Source organism: Carassius gibelio, chromosome B25 (assembly GCF_023724105.1).
Source record: "Carassius gibelio isolate Cgi1373 ecotype wild population from Czech Republic chromosome B25, carGib1.2-hapl.c, whole genome shotgun sequence".
NCBI classification, from domain to species: domain Eukaryota; kingdom Metazoa; phylum Chordata; class Actinopteri; order Cypriniformes; family Cyprinidae; genus Carassius; species Carassius gibelio.
In genome coordinates this window covers 19,995,345-20,017,792 of record NC_068420.1, presented here as the reverse complement: position 1 = coordinate 20,017,792, position 22,448 = coordinate 19,995,345, and the positions used below count along the sequence as shown (strand labels likewise).

The 22,448-nt window shown below is 36.1% G+C and overlaps 1 long non-coding RNA gene and 3 gene segments (V, D, J or C); 2 read left to right on the top strand and 2 right to left on the bottom strand.

Moving 5' to 3' along the window:
- The window catches only part of LOC128013808 (uncharacterized), a 48,232-nt gene extending 34,292 nt beyond the window's left edge, over positions 1-13,940 (top strand). Inside the window, exon 2 of the long non-coding RNA XR_008183413.1 lies at positions 13,824-13,940. This is a non-coding gene — a long non-coding RNA (uncharacterized LOC128013808). The remainder of the gene's footprint in view (positions 1-13,823) is intronic.
- The window catches only part of LOC128013763 (immunoglobulin lambda constant 7-like), a 138,750-nt gene extending 122,215 nt beyond the window's left edge, over positions 1-16,535 (top strand). The window contains 1 exon segment of the C gene segment in view: positions 15,961-16,535. Coding sequence covers positions 15,961-16,319 — 359 coding nt within the window.
- LOC128013785 (Ig kappa chain V region K16-167-like) lies at positions 7,998-8,749 on the bottom strand. The segment is given in 2 exon segments: positions 7,998-8,467; positions 8,560-8,749. Coding segments are annotated over 2 exon segments (363 nt in total).
- Positions 13,612-14,317, bottom strand: LOC128013775 (Ig kappa chain V-III region PC 2154-like). The segment is given in 2 exon segments: positions 13,612-13,949; positions 14,080-14,317. Coding segments are annotated over 2 exon segments (375 nt in total).
- Positions 16,536-22,448: the final 5,913 nt, after the last annotated feature.

Genomic DNA, 22,448 nt, shown 5'->3' with positions numbered 1-22,448 from the left:
ACAACAGACTGAGCTGCTAACAAACACATATACTACAAAAATATAGAAAATATCATTTTACAATGACTGGGGTTCGGTATTGATTGAATTTTATCGAATCTGATTCGGATTCTGCTTATCAATTCCTATAGTTTAGGTTCCAATAAGATAAACAAAAAAATCCAATAAAAATTAAGTCAAACATTTAGATGCCAAACATATTTATTCTGTCATTTTACAAAGCGTTCTGTTGCAGCTGTGTAACATGAGGAAAAAACAGCAGGCTACAGAAAACATGGATACAAGAGAAACTCTTGTCTATGGTTTTATTATGGTAAATTAGAAACAATAAACCAGTTATGAATAACATGAAAAATAAAACTGAACACATTTCAGGCACAGAAATTGACAAATTTAGAAACACTGCTTAGTTTTCTTTCTCATCTTTTGAAGTCCAAAAAAAAATTGCTGCATAATGATCACAAGAGTGAAAGAGAAGTCATCTCTGGTCCAGAACTGTTTTTATCTTCAGTGGAACTACACGAGAACAGACACAGACCGGGAACACACACCGCTGTTCTCTGTGCTCTGCTTCAGATGTGTGATGGGGATCATTTTACTGACTCAGATCTTTGAATCTTTGAAAAAATTCATTTAAGCAGAATATAATTCAAATGTACGGAAGTTCTGAAGCCGAGTTCAGACAGCACGATTTTAGCCCAGTTTTTGGCTCGCTGACAGGTTTTGAGAAATCGCTGACAAATGCCCGAAATCACAGGCAAATCTGTTATCATTCACGCGAGCGACAATCACGCAGTGTGAATGAGCAAAGACGTGATCTGAAATAATTGCAGATGAGTCGCCGATGCATGCTAAATATCTGGAGCTGTCGGCGATTCAAAATCATGCTGTGTGAAAAGTGTTCTGACTGAAAACTACATCAGCGATGACCGACAGCCAATGAGAGATCAAGATACAGAGAAGCGGGGAGTTCTGCGAGGAGTTATAAACCACAATATGTAAGTGTATCAACCAAGTTCCAGAAAAAATCACTGAGGGAAATTACAGTGCCCTCCATGAATATTGGAACAGTAAAAACAAAATTGTTCTGTTTACTGAGGAGTCAAGAAACCTGTAAATACAATTTAAAGATAAATGTGAGACAAAACTTAAGAAAGTCACTTTTTATTATTGGGTGATTCAACACAGATGTTTCACCAGCTAAGAAGATCAGCACTAATAGAGTTTCATCTCCTTATCTCCTTTATGTGAGCAGAAGTATTGAAACATTTGCTTCATAGGTCTTTCTAAGTGTTCAGCTGTATCCTGTTGCATTATTTCTCCAGATATTAAAAGCAGGGAATGTGTCTCATAAGTTAAATCCATTACTTCTGCATTCGAAGTCTTGCATTCGATGATGACACACACAAACCAGGATGAAGATGAGGAAGCCGACTCTAATAGAAAAGCAAGCAATTTGGATGCTAAAAAAAAAAAGAGGAAGTCAAATAGAACAATAGCAAAAACAAAGAATATGAGAAATCAAGAGTTTGGATCAGCAATGCCAACAACGACCTGATCGGCTGAGAAAAACAACAGTAGTTGATGACAAACAAATCATAATATCTGTGAAAATTAACTCCAAAATACATGTCTGTAAAATCACCAACAACCTCCAGAAAGCTGGGGTGATGCTCGGTCAATCTACAGTCCGCAGGAGAATTCCACACAGAATTTGACTCCAGTTAGCACCAAAAATAGAAAGGCAAGATTCTACACAAATGTGAGCCAGTAGAGTTTTGGATCGGAGTTGATGCACCGATGAGACAGAGATTTACCTTTATTGAAGTGATTGGAAAGCAAAAGTGTGGAGAAAAAAAATGGAACTGCAAATGATCCTAAGCATACAAGCTCATCTGTAAAGCTTGGTGGAGGTGGTGTCATGGCCTGGGCATGAATGGCTGTCTCTGGAACAGGACCTCTTCAGTTTAATGATGACTTAATGTATGATGGCAGTAGCAGAATGTATTTATAAGGGTGCAAATTCATCTTGGCTACCAATATTCAAGAAAATGCCACAAAACTCATTAGAAAGCACCTCATATTGGATCAGGACCATGACCCAAAACACCCTGCCAGTTCAGTCAAGGACTTTATCAGGGCAAAGAAATGTAAAGTTTTCAGATTTAAATCTGATTGAACATTAATTTCACCAGCAGAAGAGGAGACTAAAGTCAGAAACTCGCCAAAACAAGCAATAGTTGGAATTGGCTGCATTAAAGGCTGGAGAAAAGCATTTCAAAGCAGAAGACCAAGAGTCTGGTGAAGTCTATGGGTTGCAGACTCACTGCTCTGATTGCATGCAAGGGATCTGCAACAAAATATTAGCTTTAATATTTTACATCTGCCTTAAATTCAACAAATCCAATACTTACGCTAATATCAAATAGTGGGATGAACTCTTTAAAGGAACACTCCACCGTTTTTTGAAATAGGGCTTATTCACATTATTTCCTACATTTAGATAGGTGGGCAAATGCATTTTTGTGTCAGTGCATGCATTGTTTTAGTTTGACTGGGTCGGCGTTAGCTTAGCTTAGCACAATGAATGGAATCCTTTGTTGCCAGCTAGCATGGCCTGAGTAAAAGTGCTCAAAAAAAAAAAAAAAAACCCAGCTAATTACTTCTTGTGGCCTGCGTATTCACAACGAGTACAAATAGCGATCCAGATTAACACTAGGCGATTTCCTAGGCAGATATTGACTTGGGACTATATTATGGGGAAGCACAGGCGAAGCACTGCTACTTCGGCGCAGAGAATCACGCAACACATGAAAACATCAACTCTATGTGAATACAGGTATAATATGGGTCGATCTATACATGCGTCATGATTAAAATAATCACTTACTCTGTGGACAGCTGTCCATTTGGTCCATTCGGCGTGGGGCGTTTTTTCCAGTTCACTTTGTCACACAGGAAAAAAAAAAAATCGAGTACTGCAGAATGGATCAGCGCCGTGAAATCCTCTGTAGATGTGACACAACTTCGGGCACGCTCATCTTGATCTGACGTGTTGAGCCTGGTCATCAATGGCAAAAACATGTCCCACTCTCTACAGCACAGACACTCTATTTCCGTCGGCATAGATTGGCATATTCCCCCACATTCACACCACCAGTTCATGTTGGCTCTCATCCTCACGTCCTCAGGCTGTTGAGCGATCTCAACCTCCTCCTCCTGTCGTTCTGTTTCCAAAGCACGCAGCTCGTCTTCTGTAAACTCTGGTTCAAATAGGTATGGTTCTGGTTCTTGACTGTCTGAGAAGTCACCGTCTTCGACTCTCTCAAAATCAGCCATGTTCATCGCCATTCGTGTACTGTAAGGAAAATAGCCAGGCAGCTACTATTCACTTATGTTGACGGAAGTTGTGGGATTTCATGTGTTGCGTGATATCTCTGCGCCGAAGTAGCAGTGCTTCGCCTAAGCAGCAGTGCTTCGCCTGTGCTTCCCCATAATATAGTCCCAAGTCAATATCTGCCTAGGAAATCGCCTAGTGTTAATCTGGATCGCTATTTGTACTCGTTGTGAATACGCAGGCCACAAGAAGTAACTAGGTGTTTTTTTTTTTTTTTTTTTGATCACTTTTACTCAGGCCATGCTAGCTGGCAACAAAGGATTCCATTCATTGTGCTAAGCTAAGCTAACGCCGACCCAGTCAAACTAAAACAATGCATGCACTGACACAAAAATGCATTTGCCCACCTATCTAAATGTAGGAAATAATGTGAATAAGCCCTATTTCAAAAAACGGTGGAGTGTTCCTTTAAGTGCTGTCCTTTTTATTTGGTAAAACATGTGTCGAAAGGCCTAATAATCAAATGTGACATTCTGTAGTTTTGTTGCATATTCATCTTTTAATCATATTTGCAAATGTCTTTGCCTCAGAAGAGAAAGCAATTTTCTCTTTACTCATCATTGTACATGATGTGTCTCTATTTCAAAGAAGTATTTTCTCGTCCTACTTGAGACTCAAATGCAGGAGAACAGCTTCATCATCTCCAGCAGGGGCAGGACTAGGATTAAGATCCATTGCCTTACACTCTTTATGGTTTGAAAAAGCCTGTCCTGACTGAACATTGGCATCGACATCAGTCTTTCACATGTGTCCTACACTCAAAAAAATGAAATGTGGCTGGTGTTGGTCCAAATAATATTACTATGTATTTAAATGAAATAATTTAGTTTGTGTGTTAAATTTAAAAAAGTAGAAAAATTAATATTTCAAATTTACAAAGCTCACTTAAGTGAAATGAATGAAATTGATTTGTTACTTCTGCAGCACTGCTTTTTGGTCAGCAGGTAACATCTGCACATGCGCAGTTGGAAAGCAGAATCAACGATCACGCTTCAGCTCTCTTTTAGATCAGCGCCATCTTATGAGAAGCAAAACAGAAGAATTTCAGTGTGAGGAATTCAAGAGAACATTTGTTTATTTGGAGACGCAGGGAAGATATTTTAGTTTTCATGCATATGTTGAGGCCGTCATTAGTTTACAATGGTAAATAGCGTATAATCTTAGATTTTGTATGGTATTTTCATGAAGGTGCTGTATTCCTTGGGGTGTTCACAATGTGAATGTGAACTTCACATGCTTGTTAGTTATATTCTTTGTTTTTCGCTTTTATGTAATGTTTTATATTTGTTGAACTTTGATAATATTTAAATTCCCCCACATAAAATATGCAAATGACGTAAATTTCTGGTTATGAAGAGTTGATCCATTTACGTGTAAATGGATTTTGTGTGAAAAATTTTTGATCAAGATTTAATATGAATTTTAATATTTAAATGATTCATTCTTAACTTTTTTTTATTTTTTTATTTAATATGTAATGTTAAATTTAAATTTTTGGAAGGCCCAAACAACACATGGCAATAAACATTAATAAAAAAAAAAAACGTAATAAATAAATAATTTACCTTCGGGTACTAATGAAGATAACTTGAATCTTGAAGTTAGGTTATCCAACACATCCAACGATATGACCGTGCGCATCTAGTCAGTAAATCTGCTTACGTGATTACCGCTAAATCACCATCACCTGTATTTAAATGCCACTCCATTTAAAAGCAGGTGATGGCAATTTAGCGGTAATCACGTAACCAGATTATATATATTATATATATTAGGGATGGGTGTTATAATCGCTGCACCTCTTTTTTTATACTGCAGCTAAGGTTTGCAATATTGGTTTTGCTATTGTTGGACAAACACTGTTTAGTGGCCGAAAAAACTGTAAACTGTACAAACTGAATACAGAAAATTTTTGCATTCATATTTTATCATGAATTATATGTTTATATATAGAATTCATTTTTTTTTTTTTTTTTTTTTTGTGATAAAATACAGTACAGCATGGTTCAGTTTAATTCCTTCTGGAAAGTTGTGTATCTCTTATAAGATGGATCTAACTGAAGCTATGTTACAAACATGTATTAAATTCATTTTTTATTGAAAAAATAGTTTAGGAATTCTTAAAATGAATGAAAACTGATTTTAATTTTTTAATACAGTACAGACCAAAAGTTTGGATACACCTTCTCATTCAAAGAGTTTTCTTTATTTTCTTGACTATGAAAATCGTACTTTAGATTCACACTGAATGCATCAAAACTACGAATTAACACGTGGAATTATATACATAACAAAAAAAGTGTGAAACAACTGAAAATATGTCATATTCTAGGTTCTTCAAAGTAGCCACCTTTTGCTTTGATTACTGCTTTGCACACTCTTGGCGTTCTCTTGATGAGCTTCAAGAGGTAGTCACCTGAAATGGTCTTCCAACAGTCTTGAAGGAGTTCCCCGAGAGATGCTTAGCACTTGTTGGCCCTTTTTCCATCTGTCTGCGGTCCAGCTCACCCCTAAACCATCTGGATTGGGTTCAGGTCCGGTGACTGTGGAGGCCAGGTCATCTGGCGCAGCACCCCATCACTCTCCTTCTTGCTCAAATAACCCTTGATGCCTTCAGTGTGACTCTACAATTTTCATAGTCATGAAAATAAAGAAAAATCTTTGAATGAGAAGGTGTTTCCAAACTTTTGGTCTGTACTGTATATATTTTCAAAGATATTAACACAAATATTGTAACTAATTCTTATGAAATAGCTGTTTCTTGCAGCACAGTTTGGCAAGATTTTCTGGTTTTACACTTTTCAAAACTTTACCATGATGTTTTCAACACCTATAGTACTTTTAATTAGATATTAAATCTTGTATTTACATCATTTATTTGTTTCCTAAGCTACTTGCTGTGAGCAGAGAGGTAAAGGCCAAACACTATTAATGTGTTATAATATAAATATAAATATAAATAATAATATAATATAAATGTTAATGTTTTGAGATGATGTGTTCTCTGATTGTCACAAAGATCAGCAGAACTGATGTGAGAGACAAACAGGAGTTTCTCTTCAGACTGGAGCCGGAGCTGAAGGTGTTTGGGAACATCAGGTCTCAGGACAGCAGTGCTGGAGTCCTGCAGAAGGACGGTCTGAACATCTGGAGCAGCAGCCTGACTCTCTCGTGATGAGAAGTGAGGAGAGATCATTGTTCAGAGCAGATCCACTCACTCTCTCCTCTGGATTCTCACTGATGTCTCACATCGAGACCAACAGCACATGAGAGACTCCAATCATTCTCCACACTGAGCTTTACTCTCTCTCATCTGACATCTGCTCTGCTTTCACCAACAACAGCAGAAAAGAGTGCATGTGTGCTTTTACACAGCTGTATCATGAAGCTCCTGTGAGGACGCTGAACATCTGCTGATGGAGCTGCTCTATTCTGAGAGGAACACAATCACTCAAATATGAGTTTGACTGTTTGACTCTTTATTCTCTGAAATGAGTCAGTTGAGTTGGACTGATGGAGAGATGAGGTTTGTTCACACTGAGACTCTCAGCAGTCATACTGACCTTCTGAATGATTGAATCAACTGTTGATCTGTGATGAGACTCAGTCAATGATTCATTCTGATGTGTGTCCTTCAGTATCTGTGTCTCTCACAGCTCTTACTGAATCACTCTGGCTGCTGTTTCTCTAAACAAAAAGAATCGAGTCCGAGGCTGTCGCTGCATTGTGGAGACCTTGCTATGTTTGAGCAGGGTGGATCGCCGCGGGTTTTCGGGAGAAGCAAGTCTCTTATGCTGACAAGTGTGAGATCTCAAGGTGAATTGCTGTTATGTTCATCTCTTAAGTATGAAAACGTCACCCGCCCTATTAGCGGCCAGCAATCCCCTCGTATCTCAAAAATACACACACACACACACACACACACACACACGTTAGTAATCCCTGCTGTTTGGTAGTTATATTATCCATGACTATAATCAAGAGTTTACTAATGTCTCATGTGATCTAAACTCTATATTTAATGTTTTCTTTTGTCTCTTGCTACTTCAACACATTGTATCTCGAGGGTCAGTGAAGCTGCTACCTTAGAGGCACCTTCCATTTTTCTGTCAAGTTTTATTTCCTTTCCATTGTTGGACTACAAAATTGGTGTAATTAATTTGTTTTGTTTCTTTTGTTTTTCAAATCTTTGAACTTTTGTGGATTGTTAAAATATGAATATAAACCAAATTACTAAGTTTTCTGTTTGATTCTGTATTTCTCTGTGAAACTGAAGTTACATTTGAACTGGAAAGTTTTTCTGTTTTTTCCTTCAATACAACTTTAAAACCTTTTGAAACTTATTTTGTGTGGACATTTTCATTCAAATTGATTTTGTAACCGATAGTTTTAAGAGCTATTTTGGCAAGACTGATTATATTTGACAAGACTGAGCTTGTCTGGCACCCGAACTAACCCAATCAGATTATTAATTTGGTTAATCTTTTTTTCTTTTCTTTTTTTTTACATAATCTCCTTAATCTGATTCTTCTTAGCACCGCCACCGCAACAATTGTATAAGAAATGTAAAACCGTTAACATTTTGTTAATTGCATATTTCATTATTTTTATCTTAATTTAGACATTTAAAATTTTGTTAAATTTGTTACACCAATTTGTATGTAAAACATCCTCCATCAGCAGCTGCAGTGTCTCTCAGCTGTATCAGTGCAGTCACTGTGACTCTGACTGACGGAGGTTTTTGTACGACTCTTTATCACTGTGTGAACACATTACCACTGTGGTAACTCTGACAGTAATAATCTCCTGCATCTTCAGTCTGGACTCCACTGATGGTCAGAGTGAAATCTTTTCCATAGTTTGTTCCACTGCCACTGAATCTAGATGGAGTTCCTGTATAAAGGCTTCTTATATCATAAATGAGGAGTTTAGGAGCTTCTCCAGGTTTCTGCTGATACCAGGCTAAGTTGTCATAGTATATCTCCACATCTGTACTGCACTCTATTGTAACTTGTTGACCCTGTCGGACCGTTTTAATTTTAGGCTGAGTCACAGTGAGTCCACTGGATCCTGAAGAAGAGAAAATAAAGTCAATTATTTAACAAAATTTCTTATGAATAATACAAAGATGAACACAACTACAGCATATTATCAACATCTACCATGAATAAAAGCTGCAGTGGTCCAGATGAGGATGATGATGTTGTTCATTGTTGTTGTTGTGTCTTGTGTGATGATGAAGATTGTGTTCTGTTCTGCTCTCAGTCATGAAGTGTTAAACTCACAGCTCTATAAACACTCTCATGCAAAGTGTCTCTGTATGTAAATGCTCTTCATACACAGAACAGACAGCTGTCAGTCTCAGACCGCAGATTAATTAATTCAGTCACGTTTATGCTCTGCAAACCATTAGAAGCTCAAATATTTTGTGATGAATATGAGCTTTTATAAACAATTTCAACAATGTGTGTTTTGTTGTTTCAGCTTGTTTGTTATTCATATACTCTATAGACCTATTTTTCACACATATTTTATTCATAACTGAATTGTATTTAAAACTATATACAGTATCATCATTTAAATGTAAGCTTATAGACATTTAAATATCTAACATTTCTTTGAAAATTTTGAAATTGAAGTGACAACAGATGTCTTAAGGATTTTTAAAAAGATGTTAAAAGGACATATTAAACAATGACATACCAAAAGAAAAAAAAAAAAAAGAAAATTAATTAATGGACAAACAATCGATCGATCAATCAATCAATTAATGTAACATGAGACATAAATTAGGATTCACATGGTGGTTTAAGGCACAATGTCTAGAATGAAGCTTCTTTTGAAACAGATCAGCAAAGTTTTTGAAACATAAGACATTGGTATCCTATCCAAAACTTCATCTTTAGCAGTCTGCGTTCAAAAACTAGAACAAATGCAATTTTATGGTTGTCTCATATTTACATCAGCATTTGTAATGAGATAATAATATTGTTGTGAGCAGAGAAGTAAAGTCAAACATTGTTAATGTGTTGAGTTTACATTAGTTCTCTGATTGTCAGGCATCATCTCTTCTACAGTGAGCATGAAGAGATTTTCACAAAGATATTTGATATAAACCAAGTTTTCCTTTAGACTGAAGCTGGAGATGAACACAGTCTGTCTTGATTATTGTTCCATTGTGGCATAATGCAGTAGTAAAAACGAGACAAACTCTAACGATAACTATACCACCTGGGAAAGATCCACACTTATTTATACCAATTAAATCCAATAAGTCCTCCAACAGACATGTGCATATAGGTTATTTGCCACTACCCTCAAATACGACCTATACGAGCGTTCCCTAAGTTAGCATGCTATTTGCATTTTAAACTGTTTTTGTTTTAAACTCTTCCAAATGTTTTATTGCTAAAAAGATATGGACTTTAGATGACTTCAAGACATGTACAGGTAGGGTTTCCACATGTCTTGTAAAGTAGTCGATCATCCCGTGTTTATAAATGAAATTATGTGGTGTTTCAAATCGATACTTGACACGTCCCATTCAACCTGTTTGACGTTCAGATCATTCGGTCTGACCCACCTGTTGAAAAAAACAGCAAGCGTCCTTCCTTTTGAATATTTTGTTCCCAGATAAGTTCCCTGTCTCAACATGTATGTATTAAAACCACAACATTTTCTTTTTTTCTTTATTTCAGCTGAAAGGGAAGACCAAAGGAAGGCCTGTCAAACTCTTGTTAAACCCGTCTTGTTTGTGGAGAGGGAAGAATTTGACCATCTTGTGTTTTTACTGTGAAGACCAAAAGCTGCAAAGGCAAACATTTCCAATGGTACGTCTGTGTTTGTCTGAGCACTTTAACTGAACTTTACTGCAGTTACATTTTGCACCACATTTGAGGTTTCTTGAACTGTTTTACAAACACCAAGTCCCGATAACAAAACCTTTGCTACATCAAAGTAGTAATAATACATACCATTTCAGCATATTCATATGATATTGTACAAGCACACTTGTGCAGAAACTCAGTTTTTTTATCATGAAGTTGATGAAAAGTCCATTGTATTCTTTATTAGCATTTCCATATTTGCGCCGTCTCTTCCCGTTCTAACAGTACATGATATCTGTCCACACCTAACAGTCTGCCTTTCTTTCCAAGTTTTTATTGGACACATCTGTCTAAAAGCAAGTCTGGAAAGGCTAGTTGTTATGTGACACATCAGATCTTCAGTCATTTTGGGCAAATTAGATTACTTAAGGCTGTTCACACCAACAATAATATATATATATATATATATATATATATATATATATATATATATATATATATATATATATATATATATATATATAAGCATTTCTTTGTTTAGGTTCAGTGATTTCACTTTAAGGGAAATAAACAGGTCCTTTTCATTAACGTAAAATAACAGAACGCAATCATAGGAACCTGCTTAAAATAATCATTTTAGAAAAGAAAGAAAAAAAATGCTGGAACTTAGAGGCTTTCCCATCTTTTGCGTCTTCATATGTACTAAGACAGTGGTTCCCAACCTTTTTCAACTCGCGGCCCACACAACCAAACACATATGTTTGCGCGGCCCACTTCAAAAAAATTAACTGACCCCGCTATTGTTGGGTTAATAACTTCGTACTCAGAAGCTAGATTTTAAACTATATTTATTGAATAAACTAGGGCTGTGCGATATGAAAAAAAAAAAAAAAAAACTATCACAATTTTTTTTTATCAATTTTGCAATTGTGACACACCGATATGCTTTTACAGTCATAAATGCATTTAGGATTAATTTGAAACATATTTCCAAAAGAAAACCAATCAGAGCTTTATCAAAAAGTTGTAACATCTCTAGAACAGACATAAGTCAAAATTATCACTATAGTGAAGATGTGAAAAAAATGTATAGACTTGTGGCAAAAAAAAAAAAAAAAATCCTGTATATAGGGACTTTTTTTTTCTTTTTTGCCATGCATTGTTCATAGAGCTCATTAATTGTAGCGGTGCCTCAGGTTTTTGCAGTGTGTATACAGTATGTGTATGCGGTCAGCAGTGAGAGCGCATAAATATAACGCGAAAGCACATTAAAATAATGTACGAGTGCGAATCTCTCTGTTCGCACGCAGATTTCCTTTGCTCTGTCACAAAAAAGACAAAGCTCTGTCGTGCTTGCTCAGATACACGCTGCTTTGCCTTTTTCCGCAGTGAGAACTCTCTGATCCGTCAACATTGGCTCAGAAAAAAGGCGCATCACAGACAGTGTGTGAACCTGGAGTTAGGCATATGCCCAGTCTCTGTTCTCGCACTAGGCGCAATGCATTCTGATGGGATCGGATAGCATACTACGGGAGGTCAGGGCCGCGGAAAATTGTGCTATAATTTAGAAATCGCGCACGCTCAAATCGTGATTTTAGGACGTTTTCTTTTAATCGCACAGCCCTAGAATGGACTGGAAATGAACAGAAAACCACTGGTTTTCAATACATTACTGATTTGTTAAAACTGCTTGTACTTGTAACAAAAGACTGCATCAAGAGGTAGAAGAGGTAGCTGGTACTGAAAACATTTGTATTCACACACTTGGTCAGTTGGCATGGTCCAGACTAAAGAGATTGGAGAAACTGTTTGGAAGTGAACACCTCACTTCTTTCTGGGACTTTTCCAAATATCCTCAAAACTGCAGTTGTTAAACCCCTTCTAAAAAGAGCAATCTTGATAACACCATATTGAGCAACTATAGACCACTATCAAATCTTCCTTTCTATGGGATTTCTAGGATGGTTCTCAAATGGTTCAGGTCACTTAGAAGGAAGAGCTTATTTTGTGAGTATACTGTAAGAGAGCATACGTCTAAGCGGGCGACCATTATATGTGAAGGTTTGCGGCATAATGTATGTTATAATACATTGTGTATACACTCACTAAACAAAGAGTGACAGTTTTTTTTTTTTTTTTTTTTGAGTTTATGAGCACTCTTTGCAAGCTTTCAAGTCTATAATCCATTTAAAATGTATAACTTTATTTTTTGGCCACACACAGTTAGCAAAGTCTCGTGAATGACGTCTGCATATTTATGCAGGATTCACTCTCGAAGAAGCAATTATTTACATAGTGATAACCATAGCAATAGATGGGTCAAAATCTGTGAAAATGTGCATTAAGACTAGAGCACCCTCGCTAATTTCAGAAGCACCCTCAGTGATTATTTCTGGAACCAGGTTGATATGCTTTTATAGAAAAACTATATACAAAAACAACAAAATACAAATGCACTAAATCAAATAATTTATTCAACACATATTGACAATTTAAGCACTTAACTAAAATAAGTAGGCTATTAATAAAATAAATAACAAGAGAAGGCTGACTATAATCAGCTTGATTCCATAAGCCTACCCTTCACCTGAATTAGAAAAAAAAGTTTTCAGTCTTCAGTGATATCACAAAAGCAACATGAGCTAATATAAAATATAAATTATTAACAGGTGAAAGTGTATGCAGAGAGTTAGACTACAATACGTGTTTGCAGCATTTAGCAATGCAGTGCTCACGAATCCTCTCATTATAACACACACATTGTTTACATTTAAACTAGTCTAACATAGGGAAGGGAGGGAAGGAGGGAAGTTTTACAACTCTTTGTCTCTAGTCTGGTGTCTTGCATATGAAATTAGATTGGGGGTTCACGAGAAGGATCTTTAACATTCTTATAAAACTAATGTGTCGCATAAGCATCAACATATAATATACACTCTTTTATTAGATTCATTTAGATCATGAAAATACAAACTCATAGATACCAAACATCATAAAGATGAGGTTATATTAACTAGTGATCCATCATAAGCACGTATAAAACATACAATACACAAAACACAATATACAAGAACAGTAAAAGCATACAAAATGCCTTAAAGTATAGTGTGTTCATTCAAAGAAAGGTTTTTCAATGAATTAATTAGAGAAGAGTCCTTTTTATGTGCATTATGTGTCTGTTTTTGAGGGAGTTGAGTTGTTTTGCCACATTCCTGGGAGCCTTAAACCTAGTGTGCAATTTTGTGTAATTCTGGATTGAAAGGAATAAATCAGTAAAAGAATATAACATTTGAGTTAATATTATAAGAAATAACCTCCATCAGCAGCTGCAGTGTCTCTCAGCTGTATCAGTGCAGTCACTGTGACTCTGACTGACGGAGGTTTTTGTACGACTCTTTATCACTGTGTGTACATGTTTTCACTGTTAATGTAGTGGTAACTCTGACAGTAATAATCTCCTGTATCTTCAGTCTGGACTCCTCTGATGGTCAGAGTGAAATCTTTTCCAGTACTCGCTGTTCCACTGCCACTGAATCTAGATGGAGTTCCTGACTGGAGGCTGTTTATGTATTTTATGAGGAGTTTAGGAGCTTCTCCAGGTTTCTGCTGATACCAGTATAAGTCGTTGGTGTATATTCCTACATCTATGTTACACTCTATTGTAGCTGTTTGACCGAGCTGGACAGTTTTAACTTTAGGTTGAGTCAGAGTGATTTCTCTGGAGGCTGAAGAAGAGAAAATAAAGTGAGTTTGTCAGTAAAGCACCTTTATAGCAGAACATTGATATACCTGTATTAAAATGGTAAAATAACAACAACAATAGCTTATTATTCATGTCAAAACTTGATATTTCACCTTGAATAAAAGCTGCAATGGTCCAGATGAGGATGATGATGTTGTTCATTGTTGTTGTTGTGTCTTGTGTGATGATGAAGATTGTGTTCTGTTCTGCTCTCAGTCATGAAGTGTTAAACTCACAGCTCTATAAACACTCTCAGAGCACTGAAGCATGTGCTGACCATGCAAAGAAGTGGGCAGGATTCACAACAGACTGAGCTGATACAAGACTAATATACTAGAGTTACAGAATATTTAGTTACATATTACATTAGATGAGCTGCCACCGCTGTAATAAGAGCAAGAAACATGAGTCTGTTCATAAAGTTTCAGGACTGAATGAACGTCTATCATGAATCCTCATGTGGGCTTGAAATTATCAAATGGACAGAAAACATTCTGTTAAAGATGGTGATAGATTACAGCTTGATCATGTGAAGTTTTGTTGTTCTTGTGCTGAGGATTCACAACAGCCTGTACAGTATATATTTACAGTTTATATGAACAATTGTGTCTTGATTCTTTTGTCTGAAGATGCAGGTTGTTTTGTGAAATATTATGATTGAGTTGCATATGAAGAACATAAGCAGAAACTCCACAACATCCTCATGATAAAAGAGGTCAAAGGTCACCTCAGAGGTCACAGGTCATCAATTACTGTATATTTCTTTAGAAAGGTCTAAATCAGCACACAGCTAGAGATTGATAGAGACATACAGGATTTAAAGTCAAAGTGAATCATGTCTATCATATATGAGATTAATAAACTCTTTAACTGATTATGAAAATAACTAAATTGATGTTTTTTTTCTTCAGTTAATAACAAACATTTTGAAAACACTTTGTCTTTGATCTTAATTTTTGAAGTATTTTTAAAACTAAATGAGTGTTGAAGTTTCTCTCTCTGCTGGAGTGTGTGTTCACTCGAGTGGAATAGAGGTTTTTGTACGAGTGTTTCATTAGATTGGATCACTGTGGTACACATTCGGTGGAGGAACTAAACTGGTGCTCGGTAAGTCTGTCTCTTTTAACTGTCTTTTACAAAATTATTAAAATGTTTAGATTTTAATATTTAATTTATTGTATTGTCACATTTAGAGCTTTAAAATAACTGAATTAAATACTCAGAAAACAAATATTGTCCAAACACATTTCCATGATGTGTCTCACTTTGAGTTTCATCAGTTAATTTTATTTACAGATTTATTTTCATTAATGTTTACACCATTCATATGACGTTCATATTTTGGGAATGAGATTCCATGCAAATGAGATTTTCAGCTCACACTCCCAGAGTCAGGCCGGGTTCACACCGCAAGTTTCAGCAGAGCAGAAGCATATATGGAGAAATGACATTAGAATGTCAATAAAGTTACTTTTTGTAGTTCAGTCAATGATTTTGAATCTCTTTTGCTCATGCTGTGCTTCAAGAACTTACAAAATACTAAATTTGTGACTGTTCAGAAAAGTTTATTCAATTGTTTATTATTATTAAAATAATTTGCATTTGGTGTGAGATATAGTAATAAAAAATCAGCTTGAAACATTAACATTTTTAAAAGTGTAAAAAATTATTTAACAGTGTAATATGATTTTAAGTTCAGTTAAGACAATGTAAGACCTTTATGATGAGATTTGAGACTATACTGGAATTAAAGCGTTCAGTGTCTTTGTACAGTATCAGCGTTCATGTACATCGTTTCATTTTATGAGGTTTCATTTAAATGTATGTAGTGATTATATATAGCTTGTATATTGTGTATATATCAGCTGTAAGTGATGTTGAATAACGTGAATGATGAGATTGTAGTGATGTTGACTGCACTCCTCATGTCTGCTGCTGAAAGTCCTGTTGAAATGCTGTGAATGCTGCAGGACAGAAGAGTGCTGGAGCTGAAGTGTTTTTCTCTGTGTTTGTGAATGTGTTGTGTTTGTCTCCTGCAGCTGGTCCCACAGTGAAGCCCTCAGTGTCTCTGCTGCCGCCCTCTTCTCTGCAGATCTCTGGAGACTCAGCCGCACTGCTCTGCCTGCTCAGCTCTTACTCTCCACAGGGGGCGCTGGTGAGCTGGACACTGGACGGCTCAGAGGTCACCGAGGGGGTTGTGACCAGCGCAGAGAGCGAGCAGGACGGCCGCTACAGCCGTAGTAGTGTCCTGACCCTCAGCAAAGCACGCTGGGAAGCGGGAGAGCAGTACGTCTGCAGAGTAACACATGATGGAGCTCCTCATGAGGCCTCGTTCCACAAGAGTCGCTGTTAGTCGCTCGCAGTGCTGATGTTTCTCCAGTGAGCGCTGCTCTCTCCTGAAGATGAGCGTATCTGAGTGTCCTGTGTCAGGCAGGATTCACATGAGTCTAGTGCTGCAGCTGTAGTCATTTACAACTCAATACTGAAAGAGAGCTCTAGTGTCAAAGCACTGGCTGATCTTTCAATCTGCTGTGTTTGCTGCAACATTCAATAAAGCTTCTCAACAAACTCCATTTGTGTCTGACAACATCATTCAACTAACAGATGAAGATGCATGTAGTGTTTGTCCAGGTGTTTTTCAGAAGCTCGATCAGTAGCAGTAAATCTAGTCAAATAAAGCTCTTGGGGTTTGAACATGGTCTCTGGAGACAGAGCTGCTCTATTCTGAGAGGATCACAATCACTCCACCCTGACAATGCAAATGAGATTTTCAGCTCACACTCCCAGAGTCACTGTTTGATTGGTTACATGATCTGGACTGAAACACACCACTTTCACTTCTGCTGTAGTTGTGACCATATCTTTAACACAATTCATGTTGTTTCCACACAATATTCAGTTAATTAACACATTTCTAAAATGCTTATATTTTCTTTTCACATAAGCTATACCTTATACCAAAATCATAGATCTTTCTTATATATATTTTTTTTTTACAAATGCTTAAACACAGCATGACAGAAATGAAAACTTAATGTTCCTAACTTTAAATATAGTGTAAAGCCTCTACTTCTGCAACAACAGCAACTCAAAAGTATTGGAAAATATCTCTATATAAAATATTGTAGCAACTGATAAGCAATTTTAAGTAACAGATCACAAAAATATTTAGAAATAGCTGATTCCAGTCTCAGTCAGAAGAATATTCAGGTGTTGATGGTCTTTACATTACATCAACATAGAGTAAAAAAGACCTCTTTGAATGGGTTTTGTGGATGCAGAACAACACAGAATCAGACAGAGAAAAATGATGCCTGTGTTTCTTGTTTTTGGACTGCTTTCCCCCGTTATGACCTCTAGCTTGTTTTGGATTTTGATTTTGGATTACCCCATTAAACACACTGCATTTGGATCTGTCGTTTCCTGTGATCAATCGTTACACTATTTAACATGCACTGTGAAATTTAGTCCTTTCTAAGTTATAAACTCCTTGATATTTTAAAGTTAGTTTAATAGTATTTAAATTCAAGTTTAAAAATAGGTTTTAACTGCTTAAATTATTTGGTAACACTTTACAATACGTGTGCACTAATAAGCATTAATTCATGCTTAACTAATGCACAGATGATACTGAATTAATGTATAACTCATGATTATCTAAGCTATTCGTTAATGATTGCCACATTATCAACTAATAATGAGTCGGTCTGGTTAATATATTAGTTGTTATTGTAATTGTTATTAATTAAATATGTGATTATGGATTAATTCCCTAATTACTTATTTCTTTAACTAATAGTGTTAATTAACTTGTTAACTACCACAGTGAGGCAAAGCCTTGTATTTCAACTTCCAGGCAAAACAGGTAAAGTAATATGCATTAATACATGATTAACTACTGCATTATTTGTGCAAATTCATGTGTAAATTACTACAATTAGTAAATAATGAGTTAATGATGATGTGCCTCAACAAGTAAAGTCACAGCATAATGATATATTCACAAACCATCAGCTAATGTTTCATTAATGACCATCACTAGAGTTTATAAAAGCCATTTATTAAACGCAGATTAAACCCTCGTAAAGTGTACACTTGTAACCCTTTACACATGTAAAGTGCTTATGAAACATGTTTCCATAACACACACATTAAATCAAATAATTAAAATGTTTTACAAAACATAAAATTAAATACTCCCCTTTCTATGACATCCATTAGCTTAATAAAAAAAAAAAAAAAAAACTAGCTCATTAGCCGAGCTGTACTAAAGAGAAAAACTTAAATATAAAGGGGAAAGATGATTATTCTAAATTCTTATTATTACACCAAAAGCAGTAATAATAGTAACAACACTGCTTAAAATGTTCTTAGAACAACTTTTTTCTAACAGGTTATTGTCCTGTTTCATGGACTATTTAAATTTTTTTTAATTTACGAACCCTAAGACCAAACGCATTCTTAAGTAACAACACTAAAATATAGTGATGAACATTTACTTTTTCAGAATGTCCAGCAGACCACTGGCTTCTTTCATAGCTCTGATCTGACTTGCATTTGGCTCTAAGATGCATTGGGCCATACATTTTTCAGCAAATTTTAGCAGACTGTCCCCTTTTTTGAAACCAGCCCTCAGGATCTTGAACATGTCAGGGCTAACAGCAGCCAGCTCTGCAATTGGTGCTTGGTTCACAATGGTGTTGCGGTCCACCCCCACACTGTTATAGGCATCCGCCTTTGTTGAGCCACTTTTTACAAGCCGTAGGACTTTCTGGTACTGACAAACAGACTCCTCAGGTGTTTTTACTGGAATAAATGCATGAAAAAAAACAAATGCAAATGAAGACAAATCATTCCATAGACAAAGCATGCTCCCACTAATAACACTAATATATAAAAATAAGGTAATTTTAAAGGGATAGTTCACCCAAAAATGCTGACTTTGTTTCTTCAGTAGAACACAAACGAAGATTTTTAAGTCGAACTTTTGTAGTCTGTCATATAATACAAGTCAATAGGTACCTTCAAAAAAAATAAAAATGCACATTAAACTTTGTGGCTCATGACAACACTTTGACACTCCTAATTGAAATTTTAGATAGTGTCAATGGTCCATTTGAGAGATATGTGGCGGTAATGCACTTCTAAGTCTGCGATACGCCTCAAAACAAGTAGAAGACAATAGGCATGCTCGACCTGAAGCGGCGCTGCAACCACCGATCGGTGTATGACATCAAAGTACCGCGAGAGAATTTGACAGCTGATGGTTTCATATACTCATTATAAATCGCTCTTGCGGCACTTTGATGTCATACACCGATCTGTGGTTGCAGCGCCGCTTTAAGTCGAATGCGCCTAATGACAACTCACACCTGCTGACAGACAGAAACATTGCAATGTATCAGAGGTAAAAAAATAAATAACTAACAAATACTGTTCAGTTTGTTGCACAGACTGATCGTTTTGTGATATAAGACCTCAATGTATTGTCACAAGCCACAGGGTTTAATTTGGTTTTGTTTGTTTGTTTTTTTTTACTCCCAAAGCTCTGGGTTCCATTGACTGTCATTATATGACTGACAGACTGTAACAGTTTGAGTTAATCTTCTTTTGTGTTCTACTGAAGAAACACAGTCACTTATATCTTGGATGCCCTGGGGGTAAGCAGATAAACATAACATTTTCAATTTTAGGTGAACGATCCCTTTAAGTCCATAGCATTGGCTTGAAATCAACCTAACCCAAACTAGCTGTGGTCTCTGAATACATTAAGTGACAATGGTTACTTGTCATGTAGTACCTCTTTTGAAATCACAGGCCCGTGCTTTCTTTGATTTCTTCTTTTTTGGTTTCTTTTTATACTTCTTTCGTGAAGGCTCAGATGAATCAGAACTGGAGTCAGAAGATGTTGTATCTTCAGATGACTCCACCTGGGATGCTGTAGGTTTCTGGGACCGTTCTGAAACTTCAGCTTTCAGTTTAAGGGCTGTGACAGACAAAATAGGATGTACAGATAATTATCTCAGCTTTGAGTCTTGAACTACAGCAATAAAACATACAGTAGTGTGTTTGTCTGTCTAGTATATATATCAATGATTACATCTGAACCTAATAAATAAAAAAGCCATTGGATAGCTATGTTAAACATACAGGGTGTGCTGAGGATCGGCTATTATGGATAGAGGACAACAGTTGCATCCTGTGGAAGAACATTCTAACCAGAGCTACTTGTCTAAGTGTATGTCTATAGCAATTCATGCAGGTATGTGTTACTCTGCAGCAGTGATGACCCAAACAGGCTACAATACTACAAATATGAGCACTTCTTATAAGTGTAGGCTACTATAGTAATTTGGGATAAGACAAAAAGGTGGTTTGGAAGATGAAGTATGTAATGTACATGCTCATTATATACTTTTTGTTTTTGCAAATTTTAAACAGAAAAGGTTACATTGTGCTGCTTTACAATTCAGAATGTATTCATGATGGATTTCTTGACAGCTTTCTGCTAAATGATCAACGCAGAGTAATTTAATGTTTTCATTTAGCTGTTTGGACTCCTTATTGCCCCCATTTAATGCATCCACATACAGGAAGTATATGTATTATTCACACGGAAATCAACCAAATGCAACTGTTTTTAAATAAACAACATACCAAGAGGACAGTATGGGTTAATTATTTTTAATTTATATTTCAAGTGTTTGAGTAATCTTTCTTTTCTGTTGCACAATAATCAGTAATTCACAATTTGTGCCAAATGAGTGGAGGGGAAACTTACCATCTTCCAGTCTGTCTCGGAGAAAGTTTCTCTCTTCAGTCAAAGACTCCACTTTTTCCTCCAGAGCATAGATCTTCTCTTTCAGCATCTCATCTGTTTGTTTTGATTTGGAAAGACTTATTTGGGCAGTTGGAGCCTCTTCTATATATAAAAAAAAACAAAACAAAACAAAAAAACAACATGAACAAAGTGTGCAGGTGACCGAAATATTTGCGTTAGAAATACAGTTAAATACAGCTTCAGGAAAGGATTGGGTAGAGAGGAGGATAGGCAAAGGACGTTGCGACAGAAATCAAACTTGGATCGCTGTGAAGGCAGGTGTACCATAAGTTGGTGCAGTAACCACTTGGCTATCTGCTCCAAAACAGTATTAAAAGTTTAATGCAGCCCCTACTAGGACAGTTACAATATACTTTCTTTAATTTATTTCTACAATAGTAACATTTCCAGTGTTCAACACTTTATCACAACTGCTGTGACATTTACACATTTATCATCACAACAAGGATATAGGGAAAAACAGTCTGACTACTAAACTAATCTACTAATCTTGTATAATACAAAGTTAATGCAATTACCAAGCTGCATTGTTTTAGATTTTGCTACACATTTGGCCAATGTATGACGTATTAGGCATCGCTTACAAAATTATTTATTATTGTTTATTTCTAAGAAATGCCTTTCACTGTATGGGCAGATCTATAGTAATTGTTAGTCATGGGTGTATAGTTCTACGTGTGTGCCTGCCCATTAAAATAACTTTAATTGATTACAAAAACTGCCTATCGAGGACTTGATAGTTCTCCCAAAAACGAAAATTACCCATGATTTACTACTCATACTCAAAAGTAATTCAAAGCTTTATTATGGTAGTGAATGGGGGCCCCAAGCTCAGAAAGTGCAAGTTTTGTCAGCAGTTAATGGGCTTGTGTTTGATTAAGTTGATGCAAATGTATGACGTGATGAAGCTCTTGAATTAAAACAATAGATCTCTATGGAAAGATCAAATAATTCAAACCATTTCTTTCAAAACCACAATATATACGTGTTACTTTATCAACAAAAATGAATGATGAATAGATTTAAATAACGACCAATGATGGTACTATCATTCATAATTCTGTTAACATGAACTAATGCATTCTATCTGCCAGCTGTCAATCACATCCTGTGGTACCTCAGTTCAGACTTTATTTGCCATGACGAGGAATGATAAAGCTTGTGTGATAATATGCATAAATGTTTCACATCACTGGCAGAGGTTTCAACTATGTAATGAGATATTTTTTGTAATGAGTGTTTACATCCAAGCTTTGCTTGTGGAATAACCTTACACACACACACAAAAAGAAAGATTTGCTTGTTTGCTGCATTTGTTGCATTCCCCATGCAGCTAGGCTCATCAATAGTGTGATAGTACAATGCTGCTGTTTTTGCAACAGACCTATGTGTAGTCTGTTTATGATTGATGGATGCATTTTTCTGGGATTCAAACTTAGGGGTCTCTCATTCACTGCCTGTAAATATTGGAAAAGAAAGGATATTTTACTAAAACTTTTGCATTTGTCTGAAAGAAGAAAGTCATATACACCTAGGATGGCTTGAGGATGAGTAAATCATGGGATAATTTTGTTTTAACCAACAAAGGCCACCCAAGATGTGTACAACTTTCTTTGTTGTGCTGAACAAAAATAAATAATT